Genomic DNA, 20,122 nt, shown 5'->3' with positions numbered 1-20,122 from the left:
TAAGATGATACTTTTTCTCATTTAATAAAAGGTCATACATCGGAGACTGCAAATGGAATTTCTCTTATTAAAATGAAAATAGACAAATCCAAATTCAAGCCCTAGGAGTGAGAAGGCTTGGCTTTCTTTGAAACCACTTTATGGGATTCTTTGACTATGAATAGGAGGAGAGCATGAAGGGGGAGGAAATCCACAGTAAAATTGATAACTCTTTCAGAAATATCCATTCATGAACAAGTTAAACCGACTTACCCATAACATTACATTTTCCATGTACATCAACATATTGTATAACAAACCAAGTCCGGTAAAGACTTGTGCAGTTTCTTCATCTCTCTGGTAAGTTTTTTGAATAAAGACCTTTTCAATTTTTCAACTTATAAATAAAACATGATAGCAAGCTGGTAGCAGGATTGGAGGATTAGACATGTTCATATAAACTTATTGCAAAGAGGTGAACTCAAATAGAATTGGATCAATTCCTCCTGGTCAGTGCTGCAACAATCCAACCAGCAACCAGTGCGACACCAGCTGCAACAGTGCCTATGCCAGTGTCGTCACTTTGAAGATCTAAATTCACACCAAACACGGGGGCAAGCAAGTTAGCATTTTGTTATGCTCCAAGTCAAAATAGTGATGGAGAAGAGGAAAGTATGATTGATTGTTACCTTTGATCTGATCTTCAACTATTTTCTTAAGGATCTGCGCCTGTCTCCAATTGGGTGCAATCTACCAAAAGAAACATGCAACAACCAAGTTCAGGACTTATTCTATTGGTAAATCAGGAGACGTTTCGACAATATTATATTTGAAGTTGTCATGCATTGAAGATGAAATAACTCAAGGTAAATGAAGCAAATGGTCATTAGCATAGGTTTGCCAGTTAGAAGATCATATCAGGAGAGCAGTGATCAGACCAATATTAAACATTCATCCATGAAGTACCGACTCATCATGTAGTTAACACTTCTGTAATGCCCAACAGCAAGAAGATAAAGCTTCTCTCTTTTTAGCAGACGGCTGTTGGTACCGGCCAAAGAAGCTGCCAAGACAAGTTTTGCAGAAGTTATCAAACAAACTAAGCTCAACACACAGCAGAAACTCTAAAATCAAATATTCAAGGCCATTCAGGCAAGTTGTATTTCTTGGCTAAGAGGCTCAAAGGAAGGAGAGGGACACACGCACCCACACACAAAGAGGCAGATATAGAGGAGCATGGTTCTATATATATGTCCACCTTCAAGCATTGCTATCCCACGTTGTACATCTTCAAGTCGTCTGGAGTGAACGAGCCCATAATAAAAGCAGGATACATACTTGCAAAAAATCATCAGAGGAACCTTTTTCAGCCTCAGCAACCGCTCTCTGATAGCTCTGCAGATTCAAGAGTTCAGAAGACAAACATAGGAAAGGGCCCAACCAAAATACAATCATGTAAGTGAATATGACTGCTAAAAGTTGAATACTGTGCATGATACATTCCAAAGGAAGGGCAGAATTATGCATCAAAATGTTGAGCAGTTCTTAACACTATCATACGATGCACCAAAAGATAGAGCTTACAAGGACGAAGTCGTTGTCGCACCAGGGCATGTCGTAATCGCCGCCGGAGGATAAATTAGGGACGAAGTCAAAGAAATTAGCTTCCATTTCAGCTTTGAAAACTACAACACTACAGGAGGAGGATAGCGTATAACCTTTCTGTTGAGAAAGGCTGTTTTCACATCGAAAAGGTCGTAGGACTTGAAATGGTTATAAACTTTTTGGTCTCCTTTCACTCGCTTGTTTGAGTTAAGTAATAGGAAGAAGTGTTATGTCCCTTTCGTCCAGTGTTAGGACATCGTCTTTTTATTCGCGCCTCGCCCTAGTACACCAACCAGGCAATACCTTGACCTCAGACCTCACCCGAGACAAGCTGCCACAGACTCCAAAGAACTCGAGCGGTCAAGTCAGAAAGAAATCTTTATTATAAAATACATAGATGTGTCGCTCGCTAGTGCACCTCACCCAAGGTTCACGTCGCTAGGTCAATTCCTGCTTCGACGCACTCCCGCCTCATGTTTTCGACAGTGTTGTGCCATACTTCGAGAATGACATGGTTAGGGGAATGGTCAGACACTCCCCCAAGTAAAAAAAGAGCTTCAGATCCTGGGAAGCGAGCCTCCCACTCAGTGTTAACCAAGGCTCTATCAATTTTCCTTAAAATGGGGTTGTCATATTCGTATTCAATGCTAGTCGAGACCCAGCCTCCCAATTTCTCAGTAGCTATGCCGCCCTGGGGACTTTCTTTTTTTCAGTAGCGAAGTGATGATATTTCTTTCTGGATTGTGTTTGTATTCAATAGGGTCTTGTTATGCCCATAAGTCACTCCCTTAGACAAGTTCCACTAGACCACCCAAAACTCTGACTTTTTGTATTGGGCCTGTCGATCCTTTCCTACGCTAGAGCCCGCCGGCTCCCTGTAGACTGTCCCAATAGAAAAAGGACGAGCTGCTAAGTTAACACGGAACAAGTCTCTCTTCCCTTGCTGCGGCTGGTCGCCCAAAGGAGTAGAAAAACTCAGTTCAAAGTATGTTGAAGACCAGATGCCCTAACGCCATAACAATTATATGTCACAGCACGACTAGAAAGAAAAAATGACATCATTGAGATTAAGATTCACTTTTCTATAAGGCCTTGCACTAAGCTAAGCCCATACTCGGATCCTTTCCTCTAGCGATCCAAATCAAGGAATTTCCCCCTATTGCGTAAGGCTCGATGCAAAAGGAAGAGGTTAGTTCACAACCCTGAAAGCTGAGGACAAAGCGAGGAAGGCAGCTACAGCGACAGATAAGGAAGAGATTTGGGTGTTGAGAAGTGTTGAGGAGAGTTATAAATAGTAATAAAAAGTAGGTGAAAAGTAATAATAAAGTAATGAATAGTAATAAAAAGTAGGTAAAAAGTAATGAATAGTAAAAAAAGTAGGTGAAAAGTAATAATAAAGTAATGACTAGTAGTGAGAAGTGTTGAGAAGTGTTGAAGAGACTTCAACACCCAAACACACCCTTAAGGCAACTTAAGAGTATTAACTGACCTACCGGACCCTAAAGCGAAGAAGGGAGATTAATAGAGAGAGCGACGGACTCAAATCAATTTTTTTCTTTTTCCTGAGGACCCGAATAACAAATTCAGTTACTTAAAAGGGCCAAGGGACCTGATCAATTTTTATTTTTTTTAATTTTTTGAAAAAAGATAGGGATCCCGTTGTCCAGTTCTGCTTTATTTGTTATATTTTTATTTAGTGATTAAGTAAGTTTTATCTAATAATATTATAATTTTTTTAAAAAGAATTTTAAAAAAAAATAAAAAACAAAAGACAACAAAAAAATAGACTAGCGAAATTGGGCAACGGGATCCCCAACGAGACCCCTAGCATTACTCTTCCTTAATCACGAAGTAAAATAATAATAATAAATAAAATAAAAAAATTCTCAACAATAGCGGGAGCTACCAACGGTGGGACTAGTAATTTTTTACCTGAGGGCCGGACCAAGTAAAAAATTTAATTACTTAAGGGCCAAGGATCGTAATCAATTTTTATTTTTTTAAATTTCCCTTTACTTAAGCGCCAAGTTATTTTGTTGTTAAATCAGTGGCTAAATTACATTATTTATATTATTTAAATAGTACGGTTTAATTTATTAAATTAAAATTAATTTTAAAATTAATTTTTTAAATTATATTATATTATATAAATACTATATTAAATATGCTCCATACATCAAATTAAAAATATAAGCTTTTTATATTTATAATATTTTCTATAACGCGTAAAAAAGCTTATAAATTATAGAACAAAATTCTGTCAATAAAAATAAATTAAAATCAATATTAATTATGATGAAGCCGAGTGGCAAAATAAAAAGAAATTATAATTCAAGGATGCAACTAACAAAATTGTACTAATCAATAGAGAAGTATAATTAACCGGTTACTCGCATTAAAAATTTTATTTGTAATTACTTTTACGTATTTTTTATACATTCAATTATTATAATCACGTACATGTCAATCGGTGTCAATGGGTTCCATCCAATACCCATCAATCACGATGATAAAGATAGGTGGCATTATAGCCTCAATGGGAAAGAAGGGTTGGGGGAGCTCTAATGGGAGATAGCATTACTTTTCCTGATTTTTTTTTTCAATTATTTAGTTGCTTGTTTACTTAGCTTGGGGTAGAACAGCTTTTATCTTTTATATTTTGAGCACTGCTACGTACAGTCCCTATTGAGGGATTGTCTGCTAACGAATGGAGCGTTTGGTTATTTGCTCTTCAAATTGTGGTCAAATGTCAAAATTACCACTAGCATATTTTCCTCCTTCTAGCAATTATCCCTCCCTCCAGATAGAATTCTTAGGTCCCTCCAGCGACAGAGCCAACGCCGTGTGGAACTCCAACGCTGTCGGCCACTCTTCGAGCTCCGTCCACCACAATCAGCATCAGCTTCTCCTCCACCACGTTAGGCCGCCAACAACATAAACCCTATGAACAAACTAAGATTTTTTAATCAACTTTTTTTTAGATTTCTTTTTACTTCCCTTCCCACACCATTGTGATTAAACTATGATATTTGTTCTCTATGAAGTAGTCTTCAACTTTGAAAAAAGAGTGTAATAACAGTTTGCACCCTGAATTTTCCATCTACTGAAACTATTTTAGAGCTTTCTATTGAAAAAGGAATTTTTCACCTATTGAAAGTGTTCTGAAATTTTTCAACCTCGAAAAAAGAGTGCTATTGCCTTGACTTTTCTACTGAAAGTGTTATGGAGCTTTCTTAAATAATTTGGGAGCTTTCATTTTGGTTGTGATTTTAATTTGTGAAGAGTCATGTTCTGGAGCCTTTCCTTACCTTGGATGGGTCAAAACATTTCATCACCCACATTATTTCCAGTAACTTTACATTTGCTTTTTGGATGGGTCTCCCCCTTGAGTCATCTTTAATATCGATAGATTGATGCTGATGAAGAAGAAATCCTAACAAAGAAGAAATCCTGTAGAAAGTGAATTTTATTTTCTATAAGAACCAAAGTGACCTTAAATCCTGATGAAGAAGAAGTTTGGAGAGAGAGAGAGAGAGAGAGAGAGAGAGAGAAGGAGAGAGATTTTGGGGTTGGAGGGTTTTCGAAGGAAAGGGGAGGGGGGAGGGGAATTTGTGGATGAAACGAGTTGTTTATTTAGATGAAATGGTTCGTTTCATTTTCGTACGTAACCAATCCCAAATAAGGATTGCACGCAGAATTTATCTTATATTTTATCGTCAAATGAGAGTCTTGTGCAATTAAAAAGTTTATCGCTATTCTAACACATCATTTGGATAATAAAAGTGTTTCATTTCATCTCATATTATCATTATAATTTTTCTAAATTCTCACACAAAATATAATAAACAATTCAACTTTTTCAAATTCTAAAATAATGTTAAAATTAAAATTTAAAAATATTTTATTTAATTTTTAACTTTCATCTCAACTTATCTCATCTCAACTGTTGAAGAAAGTTGTGCGGATACAAGAATCTGAAAATAAATGCGACTTTGAGGCATGTAGAACACTATCTTTAAACTAATAATTACTCACACTCAAAAAGAGTTTGCTACCGGATGCCTTTCCAAATTAAATTAATTTTTGAAGCATTGCACCCATTCAAGTGGGTCTTCACACGGTGCCTCTTCAACCCAAACATCATGACTATTCGGCCCAAGCATTGTGCCTCTTCGGACTTGGCCCACGCGTCCCTTGGGCTATTCCAAGCCTTAGTAAAATTAAAGTTTTAAAGTGTAGCCATATCGTTTGAACCCATGCCCTCATTTGAAACAACGCACCTTTACCATTGTACCAATACCATTGTACCAATGCACCTCTTCAAGATGGTACTTTAGGAAAATAAATAATAACCTATATTCAATAAATTCACATATTTAACATCATAATTTATAGAATTAAATATAACAGTCCCCCACTTAGATTGTGATATTAAATTTTCAATCAAATACTAATATTCTCATGCATGCAAGAAGGTATCTCTCGACTTAAACATTTAATTAGTGTAAGCATTTCAAATTCCTAACAAAGTTAATGGTGGCCTAGGCTTAAACTTAGACTCTATATGTTAAGAACAAAAATGCCACACATATGATTCCATCCAATTTTAACAAGATAACTCACCAATTATTTGAACTAATTCACATGCTCTATCCTGGCATTATGAACATTTACCAAAGTAAACCTTAAAATTTTGCGAGAAGTTGTCCCCACCTCTTATATTCACATAGGTAAAGTTCCTTTTATGTCTCTATTACTTCAGACACTTATATAACTATTGAACTTTATTAATAGTATCATACCCATCCTATATTTAGCATAACAGCCAGCACTAACCATCCTGTAAGGGTTTCTCACATTAAATTAAATGTCAGTGTTATCCCATCCACATAACTATAACTTGTTATTACCCATAAAATTTACACTATTTATTAATAGTGTAACGTTGAATTCCTATTATAGGTGACTTTTTAAAAGAAAGTTTTCAAACTCATTGCACTATATGTACTATTCACTAAATCTCTCAAGAGTCTCTTTGTGAAAGGATCCACCAAGTTTTTACTTGACTGCACATATACAATAGTGATAATACCATCATTAATTAATTGTTTGACATATTCATGTCTCAAACTAATATGTCTAGATTTTCGATTATAAACTTTACTATAAGCCCTACTTTGACACCCAAAATAGTGTCAACTTTATTAACATCTTTCATTTTAAAATTTGAAGATAAATACTTCTTTGTTTTAGATATTCCTTCCATATTTGTTTCAAATATAAGTCATCCAAAAGACATATTATAACACCATAACAATCCTTAAATTTAGAATAAATACATTTATCAGCATTATTATGTCTAAATCCATGAGATATTATTACCAAATCAAATTTCTCATACCATTGTTTTGGTGCTTACTTTATACTTTAATCCATGCAATGACTTAATTAATTTACAAACTCTCTTTTCTTGACCATGCATAACAAATCCTTCTAGTTGTTCTATGTACACATCTTCATCCAGTTCACCATTCAGGAAAGCAGTTTTAATATCTATTTGGTGTACAAATAAGTTACTTTTTGAAGCTAGTGCCATAAGCACTCTAATGGATGTAAATCTAGCCATTGGGGCATACGTATCAAAATAGTCTATGCCTTCTTTTTGTTTAAAACCTTTGGTTGCTAATCTGGCCTTAAAAGTTTGAAGAGATCCATCTGTATTGTATTTTCTCCTAAATACCCATTTACAACTAATAAGTTTCGATTCAGGAGGCAAATCTACTAAAATCCATGTATTGTTTGAAAATATTGAGTCCATTTCATCATTTATTGCCTCTTTCCAAAATGCAACATCCCTAAAAGTCATAACTTCTTTAAATGTTTTCGGGTCTTCTTCTATATTTAACAAAATGGGTATCTTATTTAAAACATCATCTTTATTTCCTTCCAAAAGGAAAACAATAGTCTGAGACGATACAAAATCTGGATCCAAGTTATTCTCTTTTTTGACTCTTTGATTTCTTCTGGGTTCAGTCAATGTGTCAGGAATTATAGAATTCCTTTTCTGACTCAAGTATGTTTCTAGTGTTTGAATAGGATCTGATACTACTTTAAAATCATTATAGAATTTATCTTCAATAAATCCCACATCCTTTGATTATACTTTAGCATTAAAATTCAAATCTCAAAGTCTATATACTTTTGGATTCTCAGCATATCCTATTAAAACACTTTTGATAACCTTTGGACCTAATTTTGTTCTTTTTGAGTCTGGAATTCTATAAAAGGCTAAACAGCCCCATACCCTTAGGTATTCCAAATTTTATTTTCTGCATTTTCATAATTCATATGGTGAAACTTAAAATTCCATAGAAGGTATTCTATTATGCAATTTTGTTTATATTACTGAACAGACAATGCTATGTCCACAAAGGATAAGAATCCTCACTGATGAGGCTTATTTATTTATTTATTTTACTTTATTTTAACATTTTTTTAAAGTACTTAAATATTTTTTAAAAATAAAAAAAAAAATATCACAAATTTATTTTAAAAAAATTCTTTCATCATTAAGTTAAAAAAAATTAAAAAAATAAAATACAATTCGGTAAAAACTTTCGTGACACAAAAAGTACAATTTTGTTTGACGCTTAAAATACTAGGGGTAAGGGTGTTACCGGTCCAGTTTGATCCAGTTTTGTATAAATTTTGAGACCAAACTGGTATACACCGGTTTTGCATTTTCAAGAACCGATCCCGGACCGATTACTCTCCTAAACCGGTACTTTCAGTTTTATCAATTCCGGTCCGGTTTTTCGGTTTTAATCAAGCGTCAATGCAATTGTATATAAAAAATAATATATATTTAATATTAAAATTTTATGTTATAAATTATAATATAAAATTATTTCATATATAATTATATATAGTACATATAAAAACTTCATATATAATTATATATATTATATATATAAATTATCTATAAATATATAAAATCTTTATATAATGTTAAAAATTAATTATATATATTTTATAAACTAGTCCAATCCAGTGTCAAAAAGTCAAGAACCGATTCCAGACCAGATTTAACTGGTTTTGAAAATGTAGAAACCGATTCCGAACTGGACCGATTAAAAATCGAGTCAATCGGTCCGGTCTAGTCTAGTTCAGGCCAGTTCTTTGGTTTTCCAATTTAAACTTTCATCCCTAACTAGGGGAGTAAGGTGGCCCAGTAGGAACGGGAAACTAGGCTTTGGTGCATTAAACTCCTTGTCTCTTACACTGGAATTGCCCATACCAGAGTACAGCTAAACACTGAGACATGATGGAAAATACAAATATTATGTACTAGGGCCGATTTGACAGGAATCGACCCAAAATCTTTGGACCAGCTCCAAAGGGGCCTTTGTTGACCTTAATATTTGAGAAATGATAGTTGCAATCGTTAATGTGCAAGTACCGTGTAATCATTTAAAAAAAGTGAAAATATACGGGACCCACATGAAAGAAATTAATTTTTTAATAGTTGAACCACTCTTTTTCAAAGTAACTATATGGCGCTTGTGCATTCTACGACTGTATGTAGCATTACTCGATTGATTTTTAAGACATTTGTGCATGTGTAAATGGCAAATACTACGCAATCATTTTGAAAAAAGAGAGACTTATTATTAAAAAGTTAATATTTTTCATGTGAGTTTCGTACTTACTTTTTTTCAAAAGAATTGTGCGGTGGTTGTACACTCTATATTTGTAAATATCATTTCTCTATTCTATATTTGACAATTAAAAGTTGCTAAATTGTACCACTTAAATTTTTCAAAATTTAGAATATGAACAGAAGATGCATGTTATAATTTTTTTGAAAATAATTGAAGAGTGTAATATGTAATTTTAAAAGGATTTGGGATACAAATGGTAACATCGGTTGTAAATTGAGGATGCAATGTTCAACCCACTTTTTGGCATTGACAGTTTCACGTCATCTTTTTTAGTCTAAATAGATTAGAAAGGAAATCGAAAAGAAAAATAATTTAAGGAAATCGAAAAGAAAAATAATTTATATAATTATAAATTATGTAAGGTCCATGTAATTTTTTTTTTTTTTTTTAAGTATGAGAAATTAAGAACCTATATAAAAAATCTTTTTTTTTTTTTTTTTATCATGGAACTCACTTTTTAAAAATGATTGCACGAAATTGTACACTAGAAATATATTTGGCAGTACTCGAAAAGGAAAATAATTTAGAGTGAAAATACTTCTAGTGGCATCATTCTAAGCGGATTACGCGACCCATGATCCATCTAGCGAGATTATGCTTAGTAAAGTCGACATTTTGTTTTCAAGTTGTTCAAGACGAGCTTCCTAATGTTTATAGAGTCGATTTCGGTAACTGTAAGTTGATGAGAGTTAAAAGTTCATGATATAATTGAATAGAAAGAAGGAAAGAAACTAGGTTTACCAAAATGAAAATAAAGAATTCCGAATTAAAGCCATAGGAGTGAGAAGGCTTGGCTTTCTTTGAAGCCGTTTTATGGGATTCTTTGATTATGAATAGGAGGGAAAGAGGCTGGAAATCCACAGTACAACAGAGAGCTCTATAAAAAATATTCATTAATGAACAAGTTAAACCGACTTACTCATAACATTACATCTTCCATGTACATCAACATATTGTACAACAAACCAAGTCAGACAAAGACTTGTGCAGTTTCTACATCTCGCTGGTAAGTTTTTTGATTAAAGACCTTTTCAATTTTTCAACTTAATAATAAAACATGATAGCAAGGCAGCAGGATTGGAGGATTAAATATGTTTATATAAGCGATCTCATCGCAAAGAGGTGAACTCAAATAGAATTGGATCACTTCTTCCTGCTCAGTGCTGCAGCAATCCCACCAGCAACCAGTCCGACACCAGCTGCAGCAATGCCTATGCCAATAGCACCATCTAAATTCGCACCAGACAAGGGGGCAAGCAACTTAGCATTTTGTTATGCTTCAAGTCAAAATAGTAATGGAGAAGAGGAAAGTAAGATTGATTGTTACCTTTTTTGATCCGGTCTTCAATTGTTTTCTTAAGGGTCTGTGCCTGTCTCCAATCAGGTGCAATCTACCAAAAGAAACATGCAACAATCAAGTTCAGGAGTTATTCTATTGGGAGACGTTTTAACAATCTTAGATTTGAAGTTGTCATGCATCGAAGATGAAATAACTCGAGGTAAATGAAGCAAAATGGTCATTAGCATAGGTTTGCCAGTTGGAAGATCAAATCAGGAGAGCAGTGATCAGACCATTAAACATTGCTCCACAAGCTCCCTACTTCTCGAGTAGTCACCACTTCTGTAATGCCCAACAGCAAGAAGATAAAGCTTCTCTCTTTTTTGCAGAGGGCTGTTAGTACCTGCCAAAGAAGCTGCCAAGACAAGTTTTGCAGAAGTTATCATACAAACTAAGTTTAGCACATAGCAGAAACTCTAACATCAAATATTCAAGGCCATTCAGGCAAGTTGCATTTCTTGACTAAGAGGCTCAAAGGAAGGTGAGGGACACACGCACCCACACACAAAGAGACAGATAGAGAAGAGCATGGTTCTATATATATGTCCACCTTCAAGCATTGCTATCCCACGTTGTACATCTTCAGGTCGTCTAGAGTGAACAAGAGCCCATGATAAACGCATGATACATTCTTTGAAAAACTCATCAGAGGAACCTTCTTCAGCCTCAGCAACCTCTCTCTCACAGCTCTGCAGATTCAAGAGTTCAGAACAGAAGACAAACATAGGAAAGGGCCCAACTTAAAAAAAAGATCATGTAAGAGACAATATGACTGCTAAAAGTTGAATACTGTACATGATACATTCCAAAGGAAAGGGCTGAATTATGCATCAAAATGTCGAGAAGTTCTTAACACTATTATACGATGCACCAAACGATTTTTTTCTGTATAATAGTCAGTAGTTAACTTTTGGTTTATCTATTAAGCATTACAAATATAACCATCAAGCGGCTCCTTCCAGAAACAAATTCAAACAGTAAGAATCAACAAGGATCTGCCACGAACATATCTCAATTATATAATAAGTGACACAGAAAACTTCCACAACTCACACAAGAATTAGAGTTCCAAATATTATAGGGAACACTGGGGCACTTCCCACAGATCTAACATCCAAAATCTGTTATAAAAGGAAGAACAGACTTCAAGAATTAATTCTCTAAACAAAACAGGAGAGCAGTATGTCAGTGTGAAAAAGAAATGGACACAAATCTGATCGAATAGATTGATTTTCAACAAGTGTGCACAAAAAAAAAAAAAAAGTAGGAAAGGGAAAAAAATGTATTACGAGCCTAGCAATCATTCCTACCCCAATAATGACTACCTACAGACAAGTCTATTTCTGTGACAAATACACCATAGTCATAGTTCCATAATTCCTAAGACCTCAATCAATGCTTATTTAAGTTGGGTTGATGACTTTAAACAAGTGACCAAAGATTGATAATCAACCCCAATAGTTTTGCGACTCCTGAGAAAAAAGTCTCATCAGAAATCCTAAGAAATTACAAACAATTTACAGACATTTTGACCTAAAATCGGATAAAATGACTAAAAATGACTAGGAATATCCAAACCCTTAGCTAAACCATCTCACGTCAATTTCAGGATGCAAATTTCCCGGTAGATATTTGGCCATTCAATTAAAGCATAAAACAGAGGCAGCTATTATATTGGATCCAGATCTCCACTCATCTAAATCTTCAGCTATTGCAAAGCGTTCGATGGAATCCCGCAATGAAAGTCAGTTAAAGTTGAAATCTTTCTATGGAGAGGGAACTGCGGTTAAAGGAAGAATAAAAAGGAAAATAGAGCTTACAATGACGACGTCGTTGTCGCACCAGGGGATGTGATCGCCGCCGGAGAAGAAATTAGAGACGGAGTCGAAGAACTTCCCGATCTTAGCTTCCATTTCAGCTTTGAAAACCACAACACTGCTGGAGGAGGATAGCGAATGACGTGAGCGAAGGGAGATAAATAGAGAGCGATGGACTCGAATCAATTTAATTTAATTTTTTTTCTGAGGGACCCGAATCAAAAATTCAATTACTTAAGGGCCAAGTCATTTCGCTTTATATTTGTAATTAGAAAAAATCAATTAATCATTTACTTTTTTTTTTTATCATTTTTTGTCGTCTCATATTGTAGTATTAAATTATACATTTATAAATAAAATATAATAAATAATATCTAATTATTTAATATCACATCATAAAATAATGTGTAACATAATTCTTATAGTTATTTTATCAAATCGGTACGTAGATACATAATTTATATTATTTAAATAATAAGATTTAATTTCTTAAATTAAAATTTTAAAATTTATTTTTTAATTAAATTATATCAAATAAATATTTTATTATATATGCTTTATACATCGAATTAAAATATATATATATATATATATTCCTTAGTCTTTTCTGTAATGTGAAAAGAAATCCTATAAATTATAGAACAAAATCTCATCAATAAAAAGAAATTAAAATAAATATTAATTATGATGAAGGGAAGTAGCAAAATAAAAAGCAATTAGAATTTAGGGATGCAACTAAAAAAATTGTATTAATCAATGGAGAAGTCTAATTAACACAACCACAAACATGTATGTGAATGGGGTCCATCTAATACCCATCAATCGATGATAAAGATAGGCAAGCATTATAGCCTCGATGGGAGAGAAGGGAGGGAGGGAGCTCTAATCGTGGATAGCATTGCTTCACCTGATTTTTTTTGTTCAATTATTTAGTTGGCTTGTTTGCTTAGCTTGGGGTGGTAGAAGTCAGAACAGTTTTGCCTTTTATATTTTAGGGTCAAAGAAGTCATTTGTAATTAAAAAGTTTAGAAAAACGATATTTGCAGCCATAAAATACGCAAGCGCCGCACAATCTTTTTAAAAAAAATGAAGAAATATTAGACTTACATGCAAAAAAAAGTTTAATTTTTTAATAGTAAATTCTATTTTTTTTCGAAATAATTACACGATACTTACCCACTTTACGATTGTATGTACTATTACTCAGATCACATAAAATTAAATCAATTCATGTTTTTTTTATGTAATCCATTTATATTTATATCACTTCTCGTAAAAGACATAGAATTTTTCGTTCCCTGAATTCATGATACTTGAAAAAAAAAATAAAAAAAATCTAGTTGCAAGCATAATTGTACACTAATATGTGCACTAATATAATGTGATTGGTCAAAAAGTAGATTTTATTAAAAATAATGTTAATTTAAATTTTAAATATAAAAAAATCAGTATTAGTAAGTAAATTAATACAAAATTTTACTTATATGTAACAAAACTCAAAACAAATAGTATACCTTGAGCTTTTGTACGGGGAATGTGAGGTGCCGCTAGCTAAACCATCATCGAGACCCTTCTGAGGATGGATAAAATTTGGGCCCGGCCTTAGTAATGGGCCTTTGGCTTTGTTTGGGCTTGGTTAGCTGGCAGATAACTGGCATATTATTGCCGCCATTAAGAATCATTCCAAGAACGATTCTGCAGGTCCAAATGTTCCGACCGTTGATGTATGTTGGCTGTTATATTTCAGCTTCCGATAACAGGGGAATGTGGCGGCGTCTGTTGTGCATGAGCTTTTGAATTTTCTCTTCCGATTGCTTCGATGTCCATATATTTTGAAGGGATTCAAGGCATTGTGGAATGGGGCCTTTCTGCTAACAGTGATGCCTTTTGTAAACACTGCATTAATAATAAGGTGACCCTTTTTTGGCACATTTTCTTGGTTCTCTCCCTTTGTTTTGAATGCAATCTTACATGTCTGCGACACAAACAGGTCAAATACATGCGGAGAGTCCCGGAAGGGGAGAACTCTTTTCCTGGAAGGCAGGAAAGAAGTGCCGCATACAAAGAAAAGGCCGTACTAGATAGTTCGACTCACTTGACCATAATGTACAGCCAGTGTTAGATAGAAATTATATAGGAAATTTGACAATGATTTGAAAGATAATTTCCATGAATTTCCTATCACCCATGAACATAACACCACAACAAAAGTTTAGCATTTTAAGAAATAATTATGCACTCTTCACATACTGTCCAAGGCCAAAGGGCAACTGATCACATCAAAGCTCAAAGCACAGACAATTAATCCATCAAAAAGTCCTTAATATGACTTCCCACAATGTATCAGGCTTCCAGCGCCCAAGAAAAGACCGAAAATGGCGGCACTGCCTAGTGTTGTTTGTCCAATGTACCGGATCTTCATCAGTCCTGGTACCTGCTTATCCAAATCAGGAAATATAATTATAAAAGCAATTGCTAAAATTGATAATCAAAGTTAATTAGTTGATCAATTAACAATCATGGGTAATATAAATATGTTTTCTGTAGGCAGAAGATCTAAGCTGTAGACAAGGTGATTACAAAGTTTTTTTTTTTTACAAGTGAAGGTGATTTCAGGTATGAATCCTAAAGTATCTTCTACACACACACACATACACACACAGAGATATGTATATATATATTGATAAAAGATTACTTTCCTTCTTAGCTCTAAACTCATCTGGCTACACAGTAACACAAATCAATATATTTCCTAGGGCAATTAGCTAAAATATTGATTCACGTTGAAAAATCTATAATAGGCAATGGGTTGCCAGGAAGAAGAGCGGCTACCAATGAGGATATCTCATCCAGAAAGTAACAGCTGCCTCAATTCATTGATTCAGTCAGTGTTTTACCAGAATTATATACATAGTACTTCCTAACTTGGGTTTTGGTTATTACACGACCCTTAAGATATGCAATGTTGGCCCTGTTTGAATGTTGAGATGAGTTGAGTTCGTTATGAATAGTAGTAAGTTGAGATGGAGTGAGTTTTGTGGGGCCCACCTAAGATGAGTTTAGATGTATTTATGGGAAGTTAAAAAAGATTGTAGGTCCCGAGTGTGAAGATGTGTTGAGTTGAAAAAGGTTGTGGGTCCTACATGTAAAGAGGTTTTGAATTGATATGTGAGTTCAGTGATTTGAGAGTTGTGTGTTTGGATGTTAGACTCACCTTAAAATTAGACTAAACTGAGTTAATCTCAGTTCAATCCAACTTCCAAACGGGGCCTAAGGCAGCCAACCCAAAGCTGGAGAAGAGAGGGAAAAAGACATGAAGAAAACAAAAGAAAGTCACCCAATATTCATAAGGCCACGAAGGTGCAGTCCGATGAAGATCTAATGGGCCCGTGGCTCTTAGTTTCACTCAGTTCTTTTTTTATTGGCATGGGGTGTACGAGAACAAAGTCCCAACTAATATTTGGGGTGCACAGGTCCTTAACAAGGAATTTCCCACAAGTACACCTCAGGTAATTCAAAGAGAAGTTCCCCAGTCCGATGTTTGCACTCAAAAGGATTTGAACTTTAGACTTAGAGGAAGCATACCACCAAGACCAAGGCCTTTCTTTACCACTTAAGCCAACTCTTGGGTTTGGCTCTTAGTTTTACTCTTAATCTTATAAAATAATAAACTTCTCCATGCATCTCACTATTCAACATGCTATGGTAATTAATATCTTTATTTGGCAACAAATGGATTTTACTAGACTTAGAACAGCTGCTATACAAATCTGTAGAATAAGTTTTAAATCAGCACTTCAATATGCTGAACTTCAATATACATATATGAATTTTAGACTTTATATCAATATTTAATATTTCCACCTTTTGAACCTTGCGCGAGACTGCCTTTTGCTTACAACACAATTTTAATCACTATAATAGTTCAAATTTTTTCATATTTTCCATATCTCGTTTCCAATTAGTGGGCTTTGTGTGTGATCTCAGCCACACCAATGCCACCATACAAGCCATTATTTCCCACAATCTATTAATCATCCATGATAAGGTTCAAAACACTTAGCTGAGGCTTTTGTGCTGCAAGCAGGTTCTTTCTAATGCCAGTTATTTGTTTCCAAGCAGAACAAACGATTCACAAGGGGCAATAACCAAGCCATCAGACTTTCGTATAACAGCTCCAGAAATTTTACACAGAAATTGAATCTATATTTCATGGTATGCTAACAAGCTATCTTATGATGAGCATCCAATTTTCTGCATGTACATATTATGCATCTCCTACTCATACAAAGTGTGCAAGAACTATGCATAGTGACATGAAAAAGGTCGTTTGGGAAGATCATATTCAATGTGGTGAAAAGAGAAAAAAGAAGGAAGAAGAAAGAGTAGTCAAAAGCGAAGTCTACACAATCTCACGAGTTGAAGTTCAAGACAAGTACCTTATACCTAATAGCTTCATACGTGCCATACACAGCACCTGTATATATCACATATGATTAGATTAAAAAAAAAAAAAAAATACAAGAATAACAAATGTAGACTTGCTAGAGGTCAAATTGAGAAAAAATGAAACTATTTCCATCAAGGTTGGAAACTTATTCCAACCCTTAGGGGTTGGCTCAAGTGGTAAAGGCCTTCGACTTGGGAGTATGCTCCTCTTAGGTCTAAGGTTAAAATCTCATTGGGTGCAAATAATCTCTTAGAGCCATTAGAGGATTTTTCCTTGAATTACCAAATGTGCACTTGCGGAAAACTCCTTGCCGAGGGCTTGTCCATCCCTGAGATTACTCGCGATGATGTTCCTAGACACCCGGTGCCAATAAAAAAAAAAAATGGAAACTTATTCCTAATTAGCAATTTCCAGCAATCAACGATTTATATTCAAGCTTTCATGAACTAAATCGAAGAAATAAGCACATATCCAAGAAAGTCTTAACGTAAATAGCTTGACAAACGATATTCCCAAGAAAGATAGCGTTAGTCCATGCGGTTTACCACAAGGGGGCATGCTTTAAAATGCAATAAATGAATTCAAGGCTAAATTTTCCTCTTTTTTTAACTCTTTATTTCAATAAAACTTATAGTCAGTCGTAAAATCCATTATGCATCAACATTAGGAACAGCAATGAATGCACCAAAAAAAAACAAGTCCCACAATTATAGAAGTAGTGAAGTGGATATTGTTTAGACAACAGTGCTCGCCTAGAAATACTCCCCTAAAGATCAAGACTTTAATACTTGGCTACTTGCAACGCCAAAAAGCACTGCTAAAAACCCAGGAAAACCAAGAGTAAAATTGGAGAACAAGTATGCAATCCAAGAAAAGAAGCAAAAATACCCCAAGACGAACAGTGAACAATAAGGTTGTTACGGAACTTCAGAATTGGAAGACAAAAAAAAAAAAAAAAAAGAAAAAAAAAGAAAAGAAAAAAAGAAACAGATTAGGGTTTTTGAGGAGTAGGGGAAATTACCGACGGCGCCACCGACAGCACCGCCTACTGCAACGCCGGCGGTCACACGAGCCAAGCAGCTATCCCTTGCCATCCGATAGTTGAAATGAATTGAAATGAAATCTCAGTCGCGCTGTCTAGTTTGTGGGTTTCGGTTCTTGTCTATCTCAGTAATGGGTCTCGTCCGCTGTGCTGTGTACCGTGTTCTGTCGTGTCTGTCAAGAATGCTAAAGTGTTGAGAAATTGGAGGAGGGAGTCTGTCAAGAATGCTAGGGTGACTGCTTGCGAAGAAAGGGATTATCTAATAGAGAAACTTCACAATCTTCCAATATATATATATAGCCTTTGGATTATGACTAATCTTTCAATATTGACGAAGACTGGATTAGGTATTTTACATTCGTTAAGGAAAAGCAAATGTAATTGAAAGAATTTATAAAAAATTTATTTATTTACTTATCAATTATTAATATACCGATAATATGAAATTTAAATTTGAAAAAAATAATAAAATAAATCTTATAAAAAAAATGTAAGTACATGTAACATTATTCAATAAATATAAATATATATATATAATATTAAAAAATATTATAAGAGGCCTATACTGCAAATTTTATCAAGAACAGCTCGACTTTAAGAAAACCTTTAACTAGAAGCGCAAAACCAAACTTTAAAACTATAACCTATAAAATTATACTAGTTCCAAACTACCACTAAAGCTACTTATCAATAGGGGAGGCAATATGTCACACGACTCGTTAACCCAACACAAACACGACACGATAATGGCGGGTTAGGGTTTAGCCTTAATGGGTTCGGGTCAAAACGGGTTGACCCGTTAAGACACGATTGCTTAACGGGTTGATAACAGGTTAACCCGTTTTGACCCGTTATAACCCGTTATAACACGTTAAGAAAGTTAAAATTACAATTATTCCCTTATATCTAAAAATAAAATTGTTAGAATTTTAATTTCGATATTTTTATTATTTGGATTGTAGTTTTGGACTTATAATTAGTTTTATAATTTTTATAGATATTGTAATTTTAACATTTATATAAAATTATGCTAAATTTAATCAGGTTAAAAAGGTTAATTTCGGGCCTATTCAACCCATTTACATAAATAGTTTAAAATGAGTTGTATTGTGTCGTATTAACCTATTTCGTAATATTTTCTTAATTTATTTGTTTACTTATAAAAAAAACATATTTCATAATATTTATTAATGGGTCAAAACGGGTTGACACGATACGACCCGTTATATTAATGGGTCGTGTTAGGGTTTGAGATTTTGACACGATAAGCTTAACGGATCGGGTTAGGATTGACCTATATGACCCGTTAACACGATTTGACACGACACGAACACGACCTGTTAACACGATTTGACACCCCTACTTATCAACATAAAGAATAAGGACTACTGGAGTTGTAAAAATTTCAGTCCTGACCAAAACAAACCAATCGGAAGAATGAAGCAGTCGTGGAGTGCGCAGCACTTGCACACTTCACAACTGTAAATATCATTTATTTTATTGATAATACACATACTATTTACATTATTAATTTATTATATTTAATTAAAATACTTGATTAGTTAAGTGTATACTTAAATAGAAAACTTAGATTAAATCATTCATGTAATTGAACATGAAAAAAAAAATTTAAAAAGACCCAGACCAAACACCCAATAAGATCGACCAGACTGAACCATAGCGGTTTAGTTTGGACTTTTGGTGGACCGAAAAAATTGGTCTAGTCTAAAACTCGAAGACTAACTAGATTTAACCGATTACACCTATAAAAACTACTATCAAAAGCAAGGGATTCTAGCTCGATCTAGTATAAAAATACTCAAATTATACTTAGATAGCAGAGGGAGAGTGACAACAGAAAGTATTGCCAAGAGCACCATGTGTAATTAAACTATCAACCAAAACATTTCCTTCCCAATAAATATTTAAAATATAAATCAAAACTCTAACCTATAACATATGTAAATATATAAATTAGAACAAATAGAGGGATAGTTATCCACTTCAACGGGTAGTTGGCTACCCCATTTCGGGGTGTGACTAGCAACTCTAGGAGTTTATCTTGGCCACCTTGATGGGCAGTGGCGGAGCCACGTTGGGGCAGGGGGCCATGGCCTGATGGCCTCTTACAAATTTGAAAAAAATATATATATAAGTGTTAATTTTTTT

General features: G+C 34.3%; 2 protein-coding genes and 1 pseudogene across 3 annotated transcripts; all 3 read right to left on the bottom strand.

Annotated features, from left to right (window-relative positions):
• Positions 1-475: 475 nt before the first annotated feature.
• On the bottom strand, positions 476-1,650 carry LOC122293786 (annotated as a pseudogene).
• An 8,531-nt stretch (positions 1,651-10,181) lies between these two features.
• LOC122293329 (mitochondrial fission 1 protein A-like) lies at positions 10,182-12,624 on the bottom strand. Of its 2 annotated transcripts, none has more exons than XM_043101876.1 (5): positions 12,465-12,624; positions 11,195-11,333; positions 10,878-10,999; positions 10,633-10,696; positions 10,182-10,534 (listed from the first exon to the last, which is right to left on the bottom strand). In XM_043101876.1, the coding sequence occupies exons 1-5, from the start codon at positions 12,555-12,557 to the stop codon at positions 10,449-10,451; spliced, it is 504 nt and encodes a 167-aa protein (XP_042957810.1). In that variant the 5' UTR covers positions 12,558-12,624; the 3' UTR covers positions 10,182-10,448. The 2 variants fall into 2 exon arrangements, with proteins under 2 accessions (XP_042957810.1, XP_042957811.1); XM_043101877.1 differs by having other exon boundaries at positions 11,195-11,383; positions 12,465-12,560.
• A 1,989-nt stretch (positions 12,625-14,613) lies between these two features.
• Positions 14,614-18,266, bottom strand: LOC122295083 (reactive oxygen species modulator 1). Its single transcript, XM_043104115.1, has 3 exons — positions 17,933-18,266; positions 16,901-16,938; positions 14,614-14,895 (listed from the first exon to the last, which is right to left on the bottom strand). Exons 1-3 carry the CDS (start codon positions 18,003-18,005, stop codon positions 14,782-14,784), a joined length of 225 nt encoding a protein of 74 aa, XP_042960049.1. The 5' UTR covers positions 18,006-18,266; the 3' UTR covers positions 14,614-14,781.
• Between the last annotated feature and the right edge of the window lie 1,856 nt (positions 18,267-20,122).

Source organism: Carya illinoinensis, chromosome 14, assembly GCF_018687715.1.
Source record: "Carya illinoinensis cultivar Pawnee chromosome 14, C.illinoinensisPawnee_v1, whole genome shotgun sequence".
In the NCBI taxonomy this organism is placed as follows: Eukaryota; Viridiplantae; Streptophyta; class Magnoliopsida; order Fagales; family Juglandaceae; genus Carya; species Carya illinoinensis.
Note: the sequence above shows the minus strand (reverse complement) of the source record. Positions and strands in the feature narration are given on the sequence as shown.